The sequence below is a fragment of the Leucoraja erinacea genome, chromosome 16 (genome assembly GCF_028641065.1).
Source record: "Leucoraja erinacea ecotype New England chromosome 16, Leri_hhj_1, whole genome shotgun sequence".
Lineage (NCBI taxonomy): Eukaryota > Metazoa > Chordata > Chondrichthyes > Rajiformes > Rajidae > Leucoraja > Leucoraja erinaceus.
Window position 1 is genome coordinate 41,175,067 of NC_073392.1, and position 23,091 is coordinate 41,198,157.

General features: G+C 45.0%; 1 protein-coding gene across 1 annotated transcript in view; it reads left to right on the forward strand.

Annotated features, from left to right (window-relative positions):
- Positions 1–16,571: 16,571 nt before the first annotated feature.
- The window catches only part of shisa10.1 (shisa family member 10, tandem duplicate 1), a 150,243-nt gene continuing 143,723 nt past the window's right edge, over positions 16,572–23,091 (forward strand). The window contains exon 1 of the mRNA XM_055648242.1: positions 16,572–16,742. Coding sequence (XP_055504217.1) covers positions 16,679–16,742 — 64 coding nt within the window. The 5' untranslated portion in view covers positions 16,572–16,678. The remainder of the gene's footprint in view (positions 16,743–23,091) is intronic.

Below are 23,091 nucleotides of genomic sequence, written 5' to 3' on the forward strand. Positions count from 1 at the left end.
TTAAATGCTTCAATTGATAAATTAAACCCAAAATATTTACATAAGTTTGTGATCATTCTCTACACACCAAGACTGGATACCAGGCAATAAAAAAAAAGTTAGAGAAATTAAACAAATAATTTGTTTGTTTTCATGTAAGAAGATACAGAAAACTCTTGGATATAGTAGGGCACTGCAGGTCTACCATTGAATAAATTGGTAAATTTAAGTTTAAACGTAGCTGCTGGTAGCAGCTGAAGAAAGGTTTTGGCCCGAAACGTTGCCTTTTTCCTTCGCTCCATAGATGCTGCTGCACCCGCTGAGTTTCTCCAGCATTTTTGTGTACCTGCTGGTTACACTGTTATTTCAGTTACTGAGCCGAATGCTAGAAGTTCTTTCACCAGGGTGAATACTTGGAAGACACCCGGCCCTGATTGTGAACCAGGCCACGTTCTTAAAACCTCCATGAACCAACGGAATAGGGTGGCATAGTGGAATAAGTGCTGGTTTACAGCGCCAGAGACCCGGGTTCGACCCTGACCTGGGTTCAGTCCTTGTCAGTACAGAGTTTGTACATTCTCCCCGTGACCTGCGTGGGTTTTCTCCAGTTTTCTCCCACACTCCAAAGACGTACAGGTTTGAAGGTTAATTGGCTTGGTGTAATTGTAACTTGTCCCTAGGGTTAATGTGCAGGGATCGCTTGTCGGCACCTACTCGGTGGGCTAAAGGGCCTGTGTCCGCACTGTATTTCTAAACTAAACTAAACTGGCTGGAGTTTTTGCAGAGACCTTCAATCTGTCATGACCAAGATCAGAGGTTACCACCTGTTTTAAAAAGACATCAATAATACAGGTGTCCAAGAAGGGTAAGGTAACATGCCTGGTGACTGGTGCTTAGAAAGGTTGGTTATGATGCATATCAACTCCAGTTCTGGTAAAGACCTGGTCCCACTACAATCTGCCTACAGCCATAATAGATCAACACGGGATGTGATCTCACCTGCTCTACACTCTGCACTGGTCCATCTGGACAATAAGACCCCATTTGTTAGAATGTTGGTCATCGACTACCACCCAGCATTCAACACCATCATTCTCTCCAAACTTATCATCAAACTAAGAACAGGTTTGCTACTCATCTCAATGTAACTGAATCCTCAACTTTCTCATTGGCAGACCATAATCCGTGCCAGTTGATAACAAAACCTCCTTCTCTATGACAAACACAAAGCGCTGGAGTAACAGTGGGTTTGGCAGCATCTCTGGAGAAAATAGATAGGTAACATTTCAGGTCGGTACCCTTCTTCAGATGCCTGAAGAACGTTCCCAACCAGAAATGTCACATAGATTTTCTTCAGAGATGCTGCCTGATCAACTGAGTTATTCCAGCACTTTATGTCTATCTTTGGTACAAACCAGCATCTGCAGTTCCTTCTTATTATACTTCCTCCTCAATAACCATTCCCACAGTAGCACCTCAAGGCTGTGCTCTCTCTGTATCCATATCTATGTAGTCCGTCACAACTCAAATGCTATCTTTAAATTTATCGATGATGTCACTGTTGTTGGTCAAATAATGGGTAATGATATGTACAGGAGGGAAATAGAAAATCTGATTGAATGGTGCCAGAACAATCATCTGCTCTCAACGTCAGCAATACCAAAGAACTGATTGTTGACTTTAGGAGAGGAAAGCTGAGGATCCACAAATCTGCCTTCATCAATGGGATGGGTGCCGTTGAGTATGGCTGCCCTGCCGGCAGCTGTTAGTCCTTTCACCCCTTTTTAAAAAAAATTGGTGGCTTAAAGGGTTTGTTTTGGGGGTCATCTAGTCTTTTGTGTGGTGGTAGGGGGGGGGGGGGGAGAGGGGGGGAGGGGAGGGGGGGAAACTTTATTTCCTAGTCCCTACGTGGTCGGAGAGGCGGCTTCCCTCCAAGCTGTTTCTTCGCCCTCTCCTCGCGGCCCACCATCGGACTGGAGCGGCGTTTCCTGTCGGGACCGGCCGGAACCCCAGCTTCGGCGGCGGCGCAGCGCTGGGACACCCTACTGGGCTGCCGTGCGGTAAGCTCCGGAGTGCTGTGACCGTCGACTCCAACAACGAGGAGCTGTGGCTGTGGGCGGCACTGGATTTAAAACACCACGGAGTCTGGGATCCGAGATCGCCAGAATCGGAGCTCCAACCAGCGCGGCCTGAGGACTTCCGGTGCCGCAGTCTCCGGTGAGGAAGCGGCCGCTCCAGGCATTCCAAGCCACTGAGGAGCGTTCACCTGATGCCAGAGTTCCATCTTCCCGGCAAGAGGGCCTGAAACATCAGGCTGCCTTAGCGGCGACTGCGGAGGCCTCAATAGGCCCGATTATGGGTGAACAGGCTGACGGGACTGGACTTTGATGCCTTCCCTCACAGTGGGAACCATTGTGGGGGGATGTTTTTATGTTTATTGTTAAATTCTTTAATGTTGTGTCTTATCTTTATCTGTGCTGCATTGGCAAGTAAAATGTCACTACACCAATTGGTGTATGTGATAATAAATGTCCTTTGTGGAGAGTGTCAACAGCTTTGAGTTCCTGCGTGGGTACATTGAGGCCAGCATATTGATGCAATCGCAAAGAAAACTCATCAGTGCCCCCATCTCCTGTGAAAAGTGAGGTGATTCGGTTTGAAGATGAATAGTCTATGGAACCTCGAAGGTAGACAAAAGTGCCGGAGAAACTCAGCGGGTGCGGCAGCACTATGGAGCGAAGGAAATAGGTGACCCTTCGGCCCGAAACGTTGCCTATTTCCTTCGCTCCATAGATGCTGCCGCACCCGCTGAGTTTCTCCAACACTTTTGTCTACCTTTGATTTTCCAGCATTTGCAGTTCCCTCTTAAACAGTCTATGGAACCTCTACAGGTTTGTGGAGAGTACACTGACTGTAGACATAAAATGCTGGAGTAACTCAGCGGTACACACAGCATCTCTGGAGGAAGGGAATGGGTGACGTTTCGGGTCGAGACCCTTCCTCGGACTGGTTGCGTCACAGCCTGGTTCGGTAACTTGAATGCCCAGGGACAAAGAAGACAACAGAGAATGGTAAACATTGCCCACTCCGGGAACCTGAAAACCATACCACCAGTCCAAGAAGCTTTTATCGACTGTGCTTTTGTTTGTAGTATGGACTTTTTTTTTCACTATTATGGTTTACCTAGTATAACGACTATTCATTTATTATATTTTAGATTCTGATATAATGTGTCTGTGATATCACGTTTACGGGCCTGGTAAGCTGGAGCAAGTCAGGATTTTAGTTTAGATGTCGGTACTTATGGCGGTCATCTTCTTATCGAGTCCACATCACAAGATTAGAAGTTGTTCATCCAGAGCTGAACACACTTCTCGGCATCTGTATACAATGGGGTCTTACACTTCTTGTGCTTCTTGTGCGTGGTGGTGGAAAGACAGGTGGAAACAGGGCCGCGACGTGAACGCTCTTTCCTTCATCCCACTTATGACAGTAAATACTCTTGACTTTCTCCCGACGTGACACTTTAAAGGCCATGTGGAAATAAAAGCTCACGGGGTAGGTAGGGTGTACTGTATTACTGCGGATAGGCCGAACTTATCATCACTCAAATTGAGAAGAATGAGGGAAGCTGATGGACAAGTCTGAGATCCTGAGGAATATTGGCAGGGTGGATGTCAGGGTAGGTGTTTCCTTTTGTGGCAGGTTACTATTTAAAACCAAAGGGTCAGTCATTTAAAACAGAGATTAGATAAAATTATTTTTCTCAGAGATTGATGAGTCTTTGGAAAGTTATAAGGTCATAAGTGATAGCTGTAGAATTAGGCCATCCGGCCCATCAAGTCTACGCTATTCAATCATGGCTGATCTATCTCTCCCTCCTAACCCCATTCTCCTGCCTTCTCCCCATATCTGTACTAATAAAGAATCTATCTCTCTGCCATAAAAATATCCACTGACATGGCCTCCACAGCCTTCTGTGGCAATGAATTTCACATTCACCACCCTCTGACTAAACATAGAAACAGAAACATAGAAATTAGGTGCAGGAGTAGGCCATTCGGCCCTTCGAGCCTGCACCGCCATTCAATATGATCATGGCTGATCATCCAACTCAGTATCCCGTATCTGCCTTCTCTCCATACCCCCTGATTCCTTTAGCCACAAGGGCCACATCTAATTCCCTCTTAAATATAGCCAATGAACTAGCCTCAACTACCTTCTGTGGCAGAGAATTCCAGAGATTCACCACTCTCTGTTTGAAAGACATTTCTCCTCATGTCCTTCCTAAAAGAAGTCCTTTAATTGAGGCTGTGACCATTAGTCCTAGGCTCCCCCACTAATGGAAACATCCTCTCCACATCCACATATCCAAGTCTTTCACTATTCTGAATGTTCTTTCTCAAAGTGTGTTGGATGTTGAGTCTTCTAGTTGTACAGCACAGAAATAGGCCCTTTTGCTGACCACATCCATTCCAATCCTTTAACTCATCTACACTAATCCCAATTGTCTGCATTGGGACCACAACCTTCCATGTCTTGTGTAGGAAGGTAATGAAGGAACTTGTCCCATATGTACTAGTGGCCAGCGGACCTAGGGTGATGGAGGAACTGAAAGAAATTCACATTAGGCAGGAAATGGTGTTGGGTAGATTGATGGGACTGAAGGCTGATAAATCCCCAGGGCCTGATGGTCTGCATCCCAGGGTACTTAAGGAAGTGGCTCTAGAACTCATGGATGCATTGGTGATCATTTTCTAATGTTCTATAGATTCAGGATCAGTTCCTGTGGATTGGAGGGTAGCTAATGTTGTCCCACTTTAAGACAAATTTAAGAGAGAGAAAACGGAATTATAGACCAGTTAGCCTGACATCGGTGGTGGGGAAGATGCTGGAGTCAATTATAAAAGATGAAATAGCGGCACATTTGGATAGCAGTAACAGGATCGGTCTGAGTCAACATGGATTTACGAAGGGGAAATCATGCTTGACTAACCTTCTGGAATTTTTTGAGGATGTCACTAGGAAAATGGACAATGGGGAGCCAGTGGATGTTGTGTTCCTGGACTCTCAGAAAGCCTTTGATAAGGTCCCACATATGAGATTAGTTGGCAAAACTAGAGCACATGGTATTGGGGGTAGGGTACTGACATGGATAGAAAATCAGTTGGCAGACAGGAAACAAAGAAGTAAGGATTAACGGGTCCCTTTCAGAATGGCAGGCAGTGACTAGTGGGGAACCGCAAGGCTCGGTGCTGGGACCACAGATATTTACAATATACATTAATGATTTAGAAAAGGGAGTAAAAGTAACATTAGCAAATTTGCAGATGACACAAAGCTGGGTGGCAGTGTGAACTGTGAGGATGGATTGGAGGGTGAATTGGGCAGATTGGGTGAGTGGGCAGATGCATGGCAGATACAGTTTAATGTGGATAAATGTGATGTTATCCACTTTTGTGGCAACAACAGGAAGGCAGATTATTATCTGAATGGTGTCAAGTTAGGAAAATGGGAAGTACAACGAGTTCTGGGTGCCTTTGTTCATCAGTCACTGAAAGTAAGCATGCAGGTACAGTAGGCAGTGAAGAGAGCTAATGGCATGCTGGCCTTCATAACAAGAGGAGGAGTATAGGAGCAAAGAGGTCCCTCTATAGTTGTACACGGCCCTAGTGAGACCACACCTGGAGTTTTGTGTGCAGTTTTGGCCTCCAAATTTGAGGAAGGACATTCTTCCTATTGCGGGAGTGCAGTGTAGGTTCACGAGGTTAATTCCCGGGATGGCGGGACTGTCATATGTTGAAAGAATGGAGCGACTGGGCTTGTATACACAGGAATTTAGGACGAGAGGGGATCTTATTTAAACTAGACGCAGGAAACATGTTCCTGATGTTGGGGGAGTACAGAACCAGGGGCCACAGTCTTAGAATAAAGGGGAGGCTATTAAGGACTGAGGTGATAAAAAAACATTTTTGCCCAGGGAGTTGTGAATTTGTGGAATTCCCTGCCATAGAGGGCAGTGGAGGCTAAATCACTGGATGGATTTAAGAGAGAGTTAGATAGAGTTCTAGGGGCTAGTGGAGTCAAGGGATATGGGAAGAAGGCAGGCACGGGTTATAGATTGGGGAGGATCAGCCATGATCACAATGAATGGTGGTGCTGGCTCAAAGGGCCGAATGGCCTCCTCCTGCACATATTTTCTATGTTTCTATGAAGAAAATTGTTTTCATCCAGAGAGTTGTGAATCTGTGAAATTCCCTGCCTCAGAACGCAGTGGAGGCCTATTCTCTGGATGCTTTCAAGCAAGAGTCAGATAGAGCTCTTAAAGATAGTGGAGTCAAGGGATATGGGGAAAAGGCAGGAATGGGGTACTGACTGTGGATGATCAGCCATGATCACAGTGAATGGCGGTGCAGGCTCGAAGGGCCGAATGGCCTACTACTGCACCTATTGTCTATTGTTTATTGTAACTCAGTGGAACAGTTAGCATCTCTGGAGAAAAGGAATAGGTGATGTTTTGGGTCAAAACCCTTCTTCAGACTGAGAGTCAGGGGAGAGGGAGACACGAAGATAAGGAAGTGTAAGGTGTGAAAATAAGATATCAAAGGCGAAGAGGTTTAAGGAAAATGTAGAATAGAATAGGCAACGAAGCATACAGAGATAAAGTGTAATCAAGGGGACAATCAGACTGGTCTGAGAACTAAGAAGGGGGATCAATGGTGAGAAAGGGAAAGCAAGTAAGATAAATCAATATTCATACCGCTGGAATGTAAGCTGCCCAAGCGAAATATAAGGTGCTGTTCCACCAATTTGCGCTGAGCCTCACCCTTCACCTTTTCACTCACTCCCCTCCCTTTTCACAGCTTAAACTTCCTTATCTCTGTGTCTCCCCCTCTCCTGACTTTCAGTCTGAAGAAGGGTCTTAACCCGAAGCATCACTCATTCCGTCTATCTTGAGATGCTGCCTGTCCCTACGGGAGAAAGATCTACGAGATTTAAAATTCATCTATCTGATGTTCGGGTGTAATGTCGGGCTTATTGTGCCGAGCAATCTGCTCTCTTAAAGACCACCCTAATCATAAGATGCAAGACGTGAATATGAAGATTGGGGGTGAAGGAATTACATTTTGTAGTTGGAATGTTAAGGGAATTAATGAACCTGTCACAGTCTGCCCTCTCCTCATTCTCATCCACTTCACCTCCCAGTACTTTTCCACCGGTCCCTCCTTCTCCTCACCTGCCTGCCTGCCACTCCCCTCGCATCAGCCTAACTCTCCTCACCTGTTGCACTCAGTTGCCTCTGATCACCTATTAACCCGGTATATAGACTCTCCTCACCGTTCACACAGTGCCAGATTGTTCTCAGTATTCATGCAAGAATCTCCAGCGATTTCATGACTGCCTACACGGATTCGAACCTGCCTGCCCCTGACCATTCCATCCTGTCGTCTTCCCGGATAGCACCTCAGCCTTCTGTCCCCCGACCTCCTGGTTTCTGTCTGCCTCTCTCCTGGGCTGTTTGGTGTATCCCTGCAACGGCTCCTCGACTACCTGCCTGGCTTCGACTCTCCTTTCGTCTGTCCCTCGCTGGTTTGTTTGCATCGTGTGTTGGATCTCCTGGTTATTGGACCTTCCACTACCCCGACTACATCTCCTGCCTGCCCCTCTTCGGAACCCTCGCTCAATCCTGAGCCTCTGTGTGAGTACGGTGTACCCATTCCTGTGTTACTACTCTGTGTAACAGTATCGTAATAAGGTTCATTACCAATTATACCTGCCTGATGCTGTGCTGCTATTGGGTCCAAGCTATACCCGTTACAGAACCAATCAAGAGTGGTAAAGTATTAGCACATTTAAAATCACTTAAAACAGATATAATATTACTTCAGGAAACTCACCTTAAAAAGGAAGCACAATATAGATTGAAAGCAAAATGGATTGCTAAAACATATCATTCCTCATTCTCACATAGATCCAGAGGAGTTGCAATATTAATCCGTAAAGAGATACCTTTTAAACATACATTAACTATAACGGACATTAATGGTAGATATATTGTATTAGTAGGCGAGTTATATGCAAAAAAAGTGATTCTTCTTAACGTTTATGGACCAAATTTTGATAGTCCTTTGTTTTTCAAGAAAACATTCAATATAATTCCGGAACTTACACAACACAATTTAATAATTGGAGGAGACTTAAATTGTAGACTAGACCCTTATTTAGACAGATCATCAAGACAACGAAAAGTAAAATCTCAGTCAAGTGAATTTCTAAATGCATATATTAATACTACTCATATTAAGGACGTCTGGAAAATCGAAAATCCAACCGGACGAGAATACTCATTTTACTCATCGGTACATAAAACCTATTCAAAATAGACTATTTTTAGTAGACTCCAAGCTCATTCCATTTACCTACAACTCGAAATATCATAACATCATAATCTCGGACCATGCACCCTTAAAATTCATGTAAACTAAATGGAAGGACCGAGAAACTGACCCAATGGAGATTTAATCCACGAATTTTAAATGAAAAAGTATGTCAGGAATATTTTACTAAACAGATTAATATGTTTTTTGAGACCGCCCAGGAACGTCTGCTTCCCTTCTCTGGGAAACATTTAAAGCATTTGCTCGAGGAGCATTAATCTCCTCCCAAGCATTTAATAATAAAGAGAATCGGGTTAAGCAACAGATACTGGAAAGAGAAATAAGGCAATTAGACATAGAAAATGCGGCTGCGCCAACTATGATTAAACACAATAAAATTGCAGTACTGAAATATAAATAAAATAAAATATAATCAGACCAAGTTATAAAACTTTATCAGCATACCAAACAATTACATTTTGAATTCGGTGACAAAACACAAAAACTATTAGCACGCCAACTTCGAAAGCTGGATGGGGAACAAACAATTCACAAAATTAGATCAGATATGGGAGAACTATTAATTCAGCCGAAGGATATCAATGAGAGATTTCTGCAATATTATCAAAATCTTTACTCAGCCAAAACGACAGAACACTCGACAGGAATGGAAGCATTTCTCTACATTACAAAACCTGAAATTAGTACCCAAATCTATTAAATGTAATAACTCAATTTGGTTTGTACTCGGGATACAGAATTAATTGGAATAAAAGTGAAATCATGCCAATAACAGAAATCTATCTACATATACTACAAAATCCCCCTTTAAAATAGTTAATGAAAAATTTAAATATCTAGGTATTTATGTAACAAAGACATTATTTAAATTAAACTTCCCTCCTTTACTGAATAAATTACATAAGAATATTCAGTATTGGAAAACACTCCCTATCTCAATGTTTGGTAGAATTAATGCTATAAAAATGATTTTTCTACCGCAATTATTGTACCTCTTTCAATCAATCCCGATATATCTTCCAAACATTTTTTTTTTTATAGGTGGAATCCATCGTCACTAATTTTATCTGGGATTATAAGAATCACAGAATAAGCAAAAAACATTTATGTAAATCAAAGACAAATGGAGGTTTAGCTTTACCGAATTTCGTGTTTTATTTCTGGGCAGTTAACATTAAAAATATGAACTTTTGGTTGTAAGAAAAGGACCAGCAACCAGACTGGCTCAAGAAAGCTCACCTGTCCCCCCAGATCCTGACCAACTTTTACCGCTGTACCATCGAAAGCATCTTGACCACCTGCTTCACGGTATGGTACAGCAGTTGCACCGTAGCGGACAGGAAGGCACTACAACGGGTGGTGAAAACTGCTCAGTACATCATCAGTGCGCCGCTCCCTGCCATGGATGCCCTCCACCGAAAACGGTGTCTGAGACGGGCCGGGAAGATCATCAAAGACCCCTCCCACCCCAACCATGGACTGTTTGCCCTCCTCCCATCAGGGAGGTGGTACAGGAGCCTCAGGTCTCGTACTAGTAGGATGAGGAACAGCTTCTACAACAACACTATCACATTGCTGAACTCGGAGTCCCGCCGATAGATTTCTCCAGTCTCTCCGTCCACATTGTTTGCTTATTCTGTATTTTTATTTCTATATTGCACTATTACTACGAACAGACACTAAACTGCATTTCGTTGTACCCATACTTGTATCTGTGCAATGACAATAAAGTTGAATTGAATTGAACTGGTTAAAGATGGAAAAGGAAGACTGTTTACCCTTTGAAATAGGCTCGATTCTGTTTGCTCCCACAAAATGGAACAAAAAAACCTATAGTGAAAACCCTATAATATACAGTGGTATATGAATTTGGAAACAATTAAAAAAGACTTTAAATTTTGATAATTTATCACTCTCTCTTCCCATTGGAGACAACCCTGCAGTTAAACCTTCTATGTTAGATAAAGGTTCTTTTCAATGGAAAAATCATGGAATTAAAAAGATGGGTTATCTCTATAGGAAAGGTACCTTTCTTTCATTTCAAGAATTACAACAACCTTACGAACTCCACTCAAATGACTATTTCAGATATTTACAACTTAGAGATTATGTTAAATCAAATACACAAGACTTTAGAACTAGAGATCCAGAAACTCTTGATGAATGTTTGAATAAACATCCTAATACAGATAAATTAATATCTCATTTCTATAATGTCCTATTAGATAGTGAGGTACCATCGATGGAATTATATAGGCAAACATGGGAAAATGAACTAGGCCAACCAATAATAAAAGATATTTGGGACGAAAGTGTACAACATATACATCAATGTTCGTTAAATGCCAGACATTCTTTAATACAATTTAAAGTATTACATAGGTTACATTACTCAAAAACGAAATTAAATAGAATCTTCCAACATAGTTCTCCTATTTGTGAAAAATGTCAGCATTTAGAGGCTAACTTAACTCACACATTTGTAAATTGTATAAAAATTAAAGATTTTTGGACGGAAATTTAAAAAATAATTTCGGACGTTGTCAATACCCAATTGGATCCTGACTCAAAACTAATAATACTAGGAATATCAGAACAAAGCCTAACACTTACTACAAGCCAAAGAAAGTTTCTTGACTATAGTATAATAACCTTTGAAAAAATTAATATAAACATTTTGGAAATATCCTATAACCCCCACAATTAAAATGTGGATTATGGAAATGTCAGAGACCTTACATTTGGAAAGAACTAGTCTTAATGGACAAACAAGAACTTTTTGTCAGAATATGGTCTCCATTTATTGACTATTTGAAGGGGTAGAATGGTTCGCCATGAAAAACTGACTGAAGCTCGAACTCAGGATTAGATGAAAAGTTATACTTTATAATTTACGAACTTATCTCCAATGTTGTATTAGTAGTAAATTATTCCATTCTTCTTTATCATGCTTTTTTTCTCTCTTTATTATTTTCTATCTATATAAAAAAATAGAAGCAGAGTAATTAAATAACTGATAATATTAGTAATGTATGACTGAATGTTCTTATTATGTACTTGTTTCTAATAAAAATATTTAAAAAAGAAATTGGATTAGCTATGAATAAATTACATTACTAAATTACATTCCTAATTACATTTCACAGTAGAGTCCAGACTCTGATCAACAGCACATGAATGATCTTAGTACATTCATGCATGGAAATCATATTATAATCAAACACTTGTCCCAGTTGACCAACCTGGGTCTCACTGCACACCTGGTACTACTCCTGACCCTAGCTCCAGTTGCATACCTTCTCTCATTCCTGACCCTGAGTCCAGCCTTACACCTGGCCCCTTATTCTACCCTGATCATAGCTGCTTACCAGCTTAGGTTCCCAGTGCTGAACACTCCCATTGTCCCAGCTTTGACTGCACAGACCTTGACTCTGGATGCACACTTGGCCTTGCTCCTAGCCCCTCTGCACTGACAATATATCTGGCCCACACATAAAGCCACATATCTGACTCCTTGGACTTAACCTATTACTTAACCTATTACGTTATGCACCTATTAAGTCCATAGGTGCTTATCGAATGCAAAAGACAAATAATAACTTCCTCACACATTCCCCTACAAGTATCTCCATCACTCCTTTAAAATATGCCCTTCTTTGAACAAGCTCTTAAACATTGCATCTGAATCAGTTTCCATCTGATTACACTCCTTGAGGATGTTCATCTACGTGTTCAATTAATAAAACAACGAGATTGGGAACATTTCTATTCAACCTGTCAAAGTAATTGGGGGGGGGGGGGGGGGGGGGGGGGGTTAGAAATAGTGAGTGAGGAAAACAAACATAATAGTTGAGTGGCAAATAACAATCGTGCTACCTTCCGAATATTTAACTGAAGGAAATAATGGGTTATTGGGGCTGTATGTTGTGACAGACAGCCTGACACCTTGCATGTCATTTTAATATTACACTTATCCCATCCCCCTGGATATTCTGGATTAATAAATTAAGGTTTAGTCAACTAATTACAAATCAGCCTAATTACAAATCAATAACATTAGGCAATTCCAAAACATGAAGCGCTGAGCATTGGGACCCATACATCACGGACAACTGGCCTCAGATCCCCGCTCACATCTGGCAGTGTTCTCCATCTGAACCAGGGGCCACGGAGCTTTTTTGAAAGTGGGGGGGCTGAGCGATCACTGATCACTGACCTTGGGGGTACCTGGCGAGGCAGTGGAGTGACCGTGTCATTGGGAGGGTGTGGGATGGGGGTGCTTTTTGAAATTTGATGTATTAAAATCATGTTTTAGTGCATTGTAGAAGTATGCTTTCAATGTTTTTTGTTTAAAGTATTTTGTTTTTGTTTATTTTATTAGAAGTTAATACAGCACAAAACAGTACAGTGGAACCTAATTTTAGGTGCCAACTATGTAATACCGTAATCCATTCTATGTACAACCTCTAGTTTTATGTTATAAGAAGGAAGTAAGCAGGACAAGAAAAAGAAAACAATAGAAAGGGGAAAAAGTGGAAAAATAGATGGTAGAGAGTAGAAAAACGTGAAGTGTGTAAATAAAAAAAATAAAAAAAGGAAGAGAGAAAGTGGAAAGTAGAAATAGAAGAGAAGGCCTCTTAAAAGAGAATTTTTCAAATCTGTATTCGGAGATGTAGATCTATCCGCGTCATGAACTGAAATCAGCAATCCTTACGGTACCGCTGCATCACATGATTCCAAAAAGTCGATGAAAGGAGACCAACTCCTTAAGAATTGGTCATATTTATCTCTTAGTCGGAGTCTCATTTCTTCAAGGCGTGCTATGTCCATCATATTCCTAATCCACATTTTTAACAGTTGGTGTGGTTGTTGTATTTTTCCCAAATTTAAGTATCAATTTCTTTCCAATTATTAACCCATAATTAAAAAAAAACATTTTTGATCTTTATTTAAATTGGTATCTTCTCCTATTATTCCAAATATAATCCATTCCGTTTTGGGTTCTATTCTTGACTTGAAAAGCTTTGTAAATATATCAAATATATCACTCCAAAATTTATTCAACTTTGTGCATCCTACAAATGAATGTGTTATATTAGCGTTTTGAAACAAACATTTATCGCATCTGGGAGAGACGTTTGGATAAAATTTATTCAACCTCGTTTTTGAATAATATAGTCTATGTAATAATTTGAATTGAATTAAATTATGTCTTGCATTAATAGAACAGTTATGTGTATTCATCAAATACTTTTCCCATCTATCCTTCGAGATCTTTATCATCAGCGCATGTTCCCAATCTTCCCTTAATGCTTCTGTTGAGGGTGATTCTCTATTTAATATATTATTATAAAAGTATGATATTAATTTTTGTGAATCAGCCTTAATATTCATTGCTTCTTCTAAAAGATCTAAAAATATAGTTTGAAATCTATGTGTATATTTCTTCATAAAGTCACATACCTGTATATATTTAAAATATTGATTATCCTTCAATTTAATTTTAATTTTAATTGTTGAAATGATAACAGTTTGCCCAATTCATACATATCCCCTACTTTCCTAATCCCGTTTGAAGTATTTTTAAGGTAACTTTTTAGGGGGTAACTTTTTCCACACAAAGGGTGGTGGGTGCATGGAACAAGCTGCCAGAGGAGGTAGTTGAGGCAGGGACTATCCCAACATTTATGAAACATTTAGACTGATATATGGATAGGACAGGTTTGAGGGTATGGACCAAAAGCAGGTAGCGTAGCTGGGACATGTTGGCGGGTTTGGGCAAGTTGGGCTGAAGGGCCTGTTTTCACACTGTATCACTCTATGACTACATTATACCTCCACCATGCATGAATGCTTCAAATTCAAGTGGTCAAGTTTTATTGCCATATACTAAACCATAAAAACATAGAAAATAGGTGCAGGAATAGGCCATCGACCCTATGAGCCAGCACTGCCATTCAATACGATCATGGCTGTTCTTCTAAAATCAGTACCTCTTTCCTGTTTTTTCCCCATATCCCTTGATTTTGCTAGCCTTAAGAGCTAAATGTAACTCTCTCTTGAAAACATCCAGTGAATTGGCCTCCGCTCCTTCTGCGGCAGAGAATTCCACAGATTCACAACTCTCTGCATGAAGAAAGTTTGTCCTCATCTCAGTCCTAACTGGCCTACATTTTATTCTTAAAATGTGACCCCTGGTCTGGACTCCCCTAACATCGGGAACATTTTTCCTGCAGTTACAGTAACTGAAAATCTAGCAGGAAAGCAGGATGCTTTCTCCAACCACCCCCTTTTGAAGTCCACTATCTTCCACCGTTTCTACCCAGTGCTTGGTACTTACTTCCAGCAGCCACTGGTTGTCCTCCAGGATGCACCGAGCCGCAGCCTGATCCATGCCGGTCACCTGGACAAATTCGGCACAGAGACTCTCACGGCAGCGGCGCAACGCTTCCGACGGTCTGGGACTCTTGCACTGAGGCTGCTCCATGGCCGGAGTTGCAGTGAGCGACTCACCAGCCCAGCAAACACTTGCCAGCCCCGACTCTCCGCCCGCATCTGCCCCCGCCGCTGCTTCTGCTTCCATCCCTCCCTCAGCCCCGGCTCTCCAACACCTGCGGCCCATGCAGCGGATATGAGTTTTGAAATTTTCGTTGATCACAGAATTTCTCACGACAGAGCGTGAGAAATTTGTGATCAGCGTGAGAATTTGACAGTGAGAGTTGGCAGCCGCATTAATGGTAGGCACGGTGACGCAGCGGAGGAGTTGCTGCCTTACAGTGCTTGCAGCGCCAGAGACCTGGGTTCGATCCCAACTACGGGTGCTGTCTTTACTGAGTTTGTACGTTCTCCCCGTGACTGCGTGAATTTTCTCGGAGATCTTCGGTTTCCTCCCACACTCCTGGTTTGTCAGTTAATTGGCTTGGCAGACTTTGGCCTCTTCCCACCTCTGAGAAGAAGTTGAGAAGAACAATGGAGGACCTACTTTGAGGGGTGGGGGGGGGGGGGGGGGGTGTGAACAAAGGGGGACCTGGCGCGGGGGTACTTTGTAACTTTGTAAGTGCCCTTTACATGGTGACTATTGCATACCTTGGGTATGCAAGCAAGGGTATGCAACTGTGGCTTGTCACTGGATACATTGTGGCTTGTCACATGTGACAATAAAGTATTCAATTCAATTCTTTTCCAGCTCTCTGCCACTACCACATCAGTTTAGAAAAGGGCCGGGACACAAAACACAACCTGTTGGTGTTCTCTAGAGATACTGCCTGACATGCCGAGTTACTCCAGCCACGCAGTGGGGTTTGTTTTAGCTGTAAGGAAGAGTTTGAGAAACTTGGATTGTTTTCTCTGGAGTGCTGGCGATTGAGGAGAGATCTGGTAAAAGTGTAGAACTTTATCAGAGGCATAGATAGGGTGGGCAGAACTTTGTTTCTTACCCAAGGTTGGAAATGTCATGGTCTAGTGGGCAGAACGTTAAGGTCCGTGGGCAAAAGTTTAAAAGAGATGAACTGGACATGTATTTTTAACCAAGCGAGTGGTGGGCGCCTGGAATGTGCTGCTGGGGGGTGGGTGGTGTTGGAAGCAGATACAATGGCGGCATTTAAGGGGCGTTTACAACATAGCAATGATGGTTTGCAAGGAATGGAGACAGATTTGGTGATGTTGGCATCATGATTGTCAGGGACATTGTGAGCTGAAGGGCCTGTTCCTGAGCTCTATGTAAACTCATTTGTATCGCACATACATCATTTTAAAAGCCCATATCATCCCGCTTAAAGATAGACACAAAACGCTGGAATAATTGAGCTGGTCAGACAGCAACAAAAAGGTGATGATTGGGGTGGAGATGCGGTCTCATTTCCTTCTCTCCAGAGATGCTGCCTGACCCGCTGAGTTAATCCAGCATTCTCTGTGTCTATCTATAGGATCTTTGGTGTAAACCAGCATCTGCAGTTCCTTCCTCCACCTCGCTCCCGAGAAAAGGACCGGGCTATGTGCATGTTTCAACTGTGGGAGGCAGTGTCTGGATGTTTCAGAGATACACCGAGATGAGTCATTGCTCGGTTCTTTCCACGCCCCGCGGGGGCGAGTTGGCTTTCTGACGCGTGTGGTGCCTGGAGATTAGCAGTTGTTGTGGGTGGGGTTGCGAGTGGAGGCGGGCAGGCAGGAGTTGGGGAGAGATTGGTGTGTGTGTTAGTGTGTTAATCGCTCGCTGCCTGGAGGCCGGCTCTGTGTGTGTGTGTGTGTGTGGGAGCGCACCCTTTTAGAAACTCACAAGGAAATTACATCTGTGGAACTCAATGGCGTCTTCACGCTTGCCCATCGCCAGCGCCCTTTGGAGCTTTGTTATCTATCTACCTCTCGGTGAGTTTTTGTTTCATCGTGTGTAATGTTTCGCGTTGATTTTAAACCCTTCTCTCAAGTCCCTTTTGTTAAGATGTTGTTCGCTGATATTTCCCCCTTTGTCACGAACAAGCACGAAGTAAGTTTCCTGAAGTCAGGCTGTATTTTAAAGGGGGGGAAAAAGATTGTTAGATATCCCGCTGTGTTACTCCAGCATTTTGTGTCTGTTGTTAGATATCTCAGCGGGTCCCGTTCCCTTCTCTCTCTCTCTCCCTCTCCACCCCAAAGACCACAGATTAGTGAAGGGCTCAAGTTCGATTCCCTCTTCTGCCTTGCCGATTTCGTTGGATCTCACGCGGTGGGTAGTAGAGGGGGTGGTCTTTCGGAAAGGGGGGTCCTTTCCTGAAGTTTCACGACGGGGTTCATTGTGAGGAAGTACGGAGTCGAACTGTTCTGGTTCTGGTTGCTGGTTTAGGAGGGGGGTGGTCAGACATGAACTCATGATGGATGATCTGCATTGACCACTGTCCCCAGCTCTGAGAGAACGTAGAACTGTTTACTGGAACCAAACAGAATGTGGTTAATGTTTGCACAATGTATTAAGGAAGTAAATGTGCCGTGCAACGACTCCACGTAATCAGCCTACCTGGGCTATGTGTCTTTTGACTGGTGGACATGTAAACCAGCTAGAATGTAGAACCAATGAACTGCAGATGCTGGTTACAAAGAAAAAAAAACATAAAGTGCTGGAGTAACTCAACTGGTCCGGTCAACATGGATAGATTATATTTTTGGTAGGGACTCTTTTTCAGACTGATTGTGGGGGAAGGGAGAAGGTTCGAGGGGAGAGTAGAGTCAAGTCAAGAGAGTTTGGTCCTAGTGCCAGTCCCCCTAACCCTGGTAACCTCAGTGGCTGTTCCACTGGGTCTTCCCCATCCCCCTCAAACCATGTGACCCCAGCTCTACCCCACCCACACTGCAGTCTTCATACCCGCCTCCTCCCTGACCCGCCGACAAGGGAGGTGCCGTGGTAGTCTGGCGCGTCGATCTCTCCAAAGCAGAGGCCACGCACCAACTCTCGGACACCTCCTCCTACTTATCCCTGGACCATGACCCCACAGATGAGCACCAGGCCACTATCTCTAGCACCATCATTGGCTTCATCACTTCCGGCTCCCTGCCCTCCCAAGCCTCCAACCTCATCGTTCCCCAGCCCCGCACAGCCCGATTTTACCTTCTCCCCAAAATCCACAAACCTGACTGTCCTGGTAGACCCATTGTCTCTGCCTGTTCGTGCCCCACCAAACTTATTTCCACATACCTTGACTCCATCCAATCCCCCCTGGTTAAATCCCTCCCGACCTATGTTTAAGACACTCTCCGTCGTCTCCGGACATTCCATTCTCTAGGCCCTCACCCCCTCATCTTCACCATGGAGCGTCCAGTCACTCTATTGTCGCTCTTACCCTCAATCATTTATCGTTGACCTCCATTTCCTCCAATAACTAAGCCCAGTCTTAGGCTGGCCTCTGTGTCACGGTACACGACGTGGTCTGTTGCGACGTCCAGCGCGTCCCGCCTTACTCCCGACCTCCACAGCAGCGGTGGACTGCGTCCCATTCTACGGAGTCGCACATTCCTACTGCAGACTCCGAGGACACACAGATCGAGCCACTGGACGCCGGCGTCGTTCGTGAGAGGAACGGAGGCTCCACCGGCATGCGCGCCTATGCCCGGTCGCGCATTCGCGCAGATAGATAGCACGGGCGCCGGGTACCGCCCGGCACTCCCATCCCTGTCCCCTTTCGACTTCCTCCTCCCCCGTTCACGACCCATCCGACACACTCGTGCGCAGGAGTCGCGGTTCCAGACCAGCGCGCGGCTCACTCCGTCTCGGCGACCTAGCCAGGTGGCAAGTCCCGGGAGTCCGCGCCTCGCCCGCGCTCACATGTCGCCGGATCACATGCCACACCCACGGCCTTCCTGGCTATCTGACTACACTCTCTCTCGTAACCAGACTGACCGCGTAGACAGGCGAGGAGGAGACGCCATGCCATCCGACCGGAATTTGTCCGGGTCCGCCCGCCGAGATGACGCGGAGCGACCATTGCTGTTCGAGGCGAGGTCGACACGCGCCGCTGACACCCGCCCAGCTCACAGCACCTCGAGAGCCATCAGAGAGATTTGGCGGGGAGGGGGCCTGAGCCCCAACTTAGCCCACAGCCGCCTGGGGGGACGGGGGTTGCCTCCTACCTGATCTGCTCGAGTACCCAGCACAGTCCCGCGACTGTGTTTTTCAACTAGCAGGACCGCGGTGATGTCTGCTATCCTCATGTGTGTGCGGCACTACAGCGACAGCTCACCGCCAGCACCCGCGCGTGAACATCGACCCGCCCGAGCGCGCGGGATGCCTCACCTTGTCCGGGCGAAGGAGCAGACGGGAGCGCACACGGCCGCGCACCAGAAGACCACATGCGGCACCGGCTCACCCGACGTAGAGAGAGAGCCGGAGGAGCAAGCGAGGGGGGCAGGCCCATTGCCATTTGCGCCACCTCCAACGAATGGACCCCGGCACTCGAGCAACATATTGAACATCTCCCCACCCCCCCACCCCACACCCACCCACCCCCCCCCGTCTGCCTTTAACTCAAAAGACCGCTCCATCCGTTAACTCCCTGGTTAAATCTCCCTTTTTTTGTTGTCCCCCCTCCCGTTACACCCTCTCCCGGGCACTTTCCCTTGCAAACACAATTTCAGAGATGGCCACTTTGTCGCTTTACCTCCCCCTCGATTACAGTCAACCGAACCCTAAGCAATCCATTCCAGGTGCGGACGAAGGTTCACATGCATGTCTCCTCCAAACCCCAATCTATGGCATTCCGCTGTGGCTTAGATGGCAGCTGATTACCATCGGTGTGGAGACAAGCGCAGGCTCGTGACGAGCGTTTAGCGAAACACCTCCGCTCGGGTACGCCAGTAACCCACCTGATCTCCCTGGGAACGCAAGAACTTCAAACTCCCCCTCCAATTCCGAATCCGACCTTTCGGTCCTGTGCGTCCTACACATCTAAGGGATGGCCAGAATGTGAGTGGAAGACCACGGAAATTGAGAAGCTCACCGGGCAACACTCGAATATTCACGCTTGGCGCAGTGTTGGCAACTCTACTAGCGGCAAGATAACATGGGTTTCCCCATGGCGGTGACTCTCCAATTTGATGGGAAGCCCTTGCTGTCTGCCCTCTCCCTCAAGCACTCGGGGTCTCTCATTCTCCTTATCTCCGTTTTTCCTTAACCCCCGCATGCTCCCCACCACCCTAAATCAGTCTGAAGAAGGGTTTTGGCCCGAAAACGTTGCACTTAGTTCAGTCGCTCCCGTAGATGCTGCCTCGCATTCCGCTGAGTTTTCCAGCACCTTTTGTCTGTACCTTCCGCATTTTCCAGCATCCGCCGTTCCGTCTGTACGCAAAGAGCTTTATTGCTCCTGTGTCCCAGATAGGGGACAATGAAAATTCTTTGCTTGCGTCAGCATAACAGAAAGCAAAGCTTGATGTGTACCTATCGATCAGATCAGTGTGTAGACAACCCCCCGATTGGGATAAGGGGGGGAGATGGCAGCGAGACCTGGGCGTGTCATGGTACACCAGTCATTGAACGGTAGGCATGCAGGTGCAGCAGGCAGTAAAGAAAGCGAATGGTATGAGTTAGCGTTCATTGGCAAAAAAGGATTGAAGTCTAGGAGCAGAAGAGGTTCGTAACCAGCGTTGTGACAGGGGGTCTTGGTGAGAAACACCTGGAGTATAGCGTACCGTTTGGTCCTCCACAAATCTGAGGAAGGACAATATTGCACATTAGAGGACGGGATGCTAGGAGAAGGTTCACCAGGGAACTGATTCCTGAGCGATGCGCAAGGGACGGACTGTCTTATGAAGAAAGACGGAATGGATAGACTTGGTTTATACTCTCTAGAATTTGAGAGATTGATCGGGGCATCCTATATAGAAAATATACCAAGTGTCTAAGGGCTTGCGAGAAGGCTAGATGGCACGGGCAGATTGTCACCCGATGTTAGGGAAGTCCAGGAAGTCACCGCTTAAGGATACAGGGGAAATCCTTAAACAACCGAGATGAGCAGAGGAGCAACTTTTTCTTACACAGTGAATGGTGGATCCTCTGGAAACTCTCTGCACCAGAGGTAGCTTGGTGATGGCAAGTTCAATTGGCTATATTTACGAGGGAAGTGAGAATCATAGGGCCTTGGGCGTCTCACAGGTAACCCCGTCCATAGGGCGATCAGGGGGTATGGAGAGAAGGAAGGTACGGGAGAACTGGAGTGGGATGATTCAAGCCATGATCCTATTGAATGGCGGTGAGCGTCCAAGCGAGGGGCCGAAGGTGCCTACTCCTCTAACCGCTAATTCTATGTTCTATGTTCCATATACCATTAGAAACTAGATATATAACAAGAAGTATAAAAAGACATTATAAGTTGCCCAATAGCGCAATTAACCGAGTGATACAGTCGTTGCAGAACAGGCCAGGGGGACATTAGCCACACTTGCCAACATGTCCGAGCTACAACAGTCTGTGCCCAGCGTTTAACCATATCCCTCCAAACCTGTCTATCCATGCCCTGCTCTAAACTGTTTCTAAATGTTGGGTGATAGTCCCTGCCTAAATTCCTCCTCGGGCAGTGTTTGTTCACTATACATCCAAACACGCTCTTTTGTAGTTTCTTCTTCTTGCTTCCCACTTTACCAATCAGTCTCAAGACGGAGTCCCTACTTGAACAAAATGATCTATTCCGTTCTCCAGGGGATTCTGATGTGACAAGCGCTAGCGTACATATTTTGTAATATGGAGAGTTGAGGTTCATGGCATGTTAACATCCATTGTGGTATCACTAGCTGTGACTCAGCCGGGAATTCATAGTACATATTTATACTGTTTGAATAGAGTCCTGATTTAGTATTTTGTTCACCAGAATGCTAGCTTTCTCCTAGTTAGCGCAGAGTCATAATCAAAGACAGACGGTTTGCAGTGATTCCGATGGGGCGTTGTAGTGGTATTGATGGATCATGTCTTACCCGAAGGAGATTTTGACCTTTTCCACTACTCCGTTTGGCCAGTGTTTGCCAGTCCTGGAGGATGGGTCGTTGTTTTCGCATGGCGTTTGAATGGGAACTTTCCATGCTCCAGAACTTGTGTTTCACATATGTCCCGAGGACTGTTGGTCGCAGTCAGGTGAGGACCGTATGACCACAAGGAATTACCACTCGATCATACCCCAACATTGGCCATTACAAGACTCCGACGTTCCCATGGTGTTCCGGACCCAGTACGCCGCTAGCCCAAGAATGGGTTGCGTTAGCATCATGTTCATGGGTAGGAAGAAGATTACTTCGAGCATGAGAGACTCCAGCATGTATTCACCTTGGTAATTCTATAGCCTCTCCCCTGACAGCACAGTTTCTACATGTGCGATGACTTTAGTATCAATTCACTCGGAGGAGTATTCGTGCGCCGTGCACCTGGAAAGCCAATGCCACTGTTGGTTCACTGCTTAGTGATTGCAGTGTGCAACAGTAAGGAAAGGGGTAATGGTGTTGATGGTGTCATTTATGTTTGTACAGGCAGATGAGGAAGAGAGAGCTAGAAACGAAAAACGGTTTAATGCCAACAAATGTCCCATTAAACTGGTGTGCAGCAGAACTCTCATTTCAGGCCACACGATACGCCATTCGAAACATATATCTTGCTTGCATAGCTAGGTAGTTCTCGCTGTTTGCCACAATGTAAATGGATATAATATGATCAGTGAAATCGGGGGAAACACACTATTTATATTATGGTAGAGCCGAATGTTTTAATTGCCGCTGCGATCGGGAAAACGGGGCGAGCGAGGTTAGCTTTGTAAATTGGCCAAACAGGAGAAAAAGCTGTTCCTGGAAACAACAAACAACTCTTGTCTGCGTACCTCCCTGCCGTAAGCGGACCCCGTCCCTTGAGGAACAGTCTGTCAGTCACACTGCGGGGGCGATTGAACGTGATAAGCATTGACTTTGGGTTAACCTGTGCCAATGGATACTCCAACACTGCCCCATCGGTCTTGGTATGTTGCGTTTGCAAATAAGACACATACAGTAGTCCAATACCATGAATTTAAGAACTGAGGAATTTGGGATTTTGGAAGACCACCTTGAGGTGGCAGAGCAAGTAGATAACGAGAAGGTGGTCTTCAGATGGTGGGATACTGAATGAGGAAGTAACAACATTTTACTCCAATTGCACAAAACCTTGACTAGATCGCAACTGGATATCGAGTGCAGTTCTGGTCACCAAGCTAAAAGAGATGTTTAAAGAGCTAGAGAG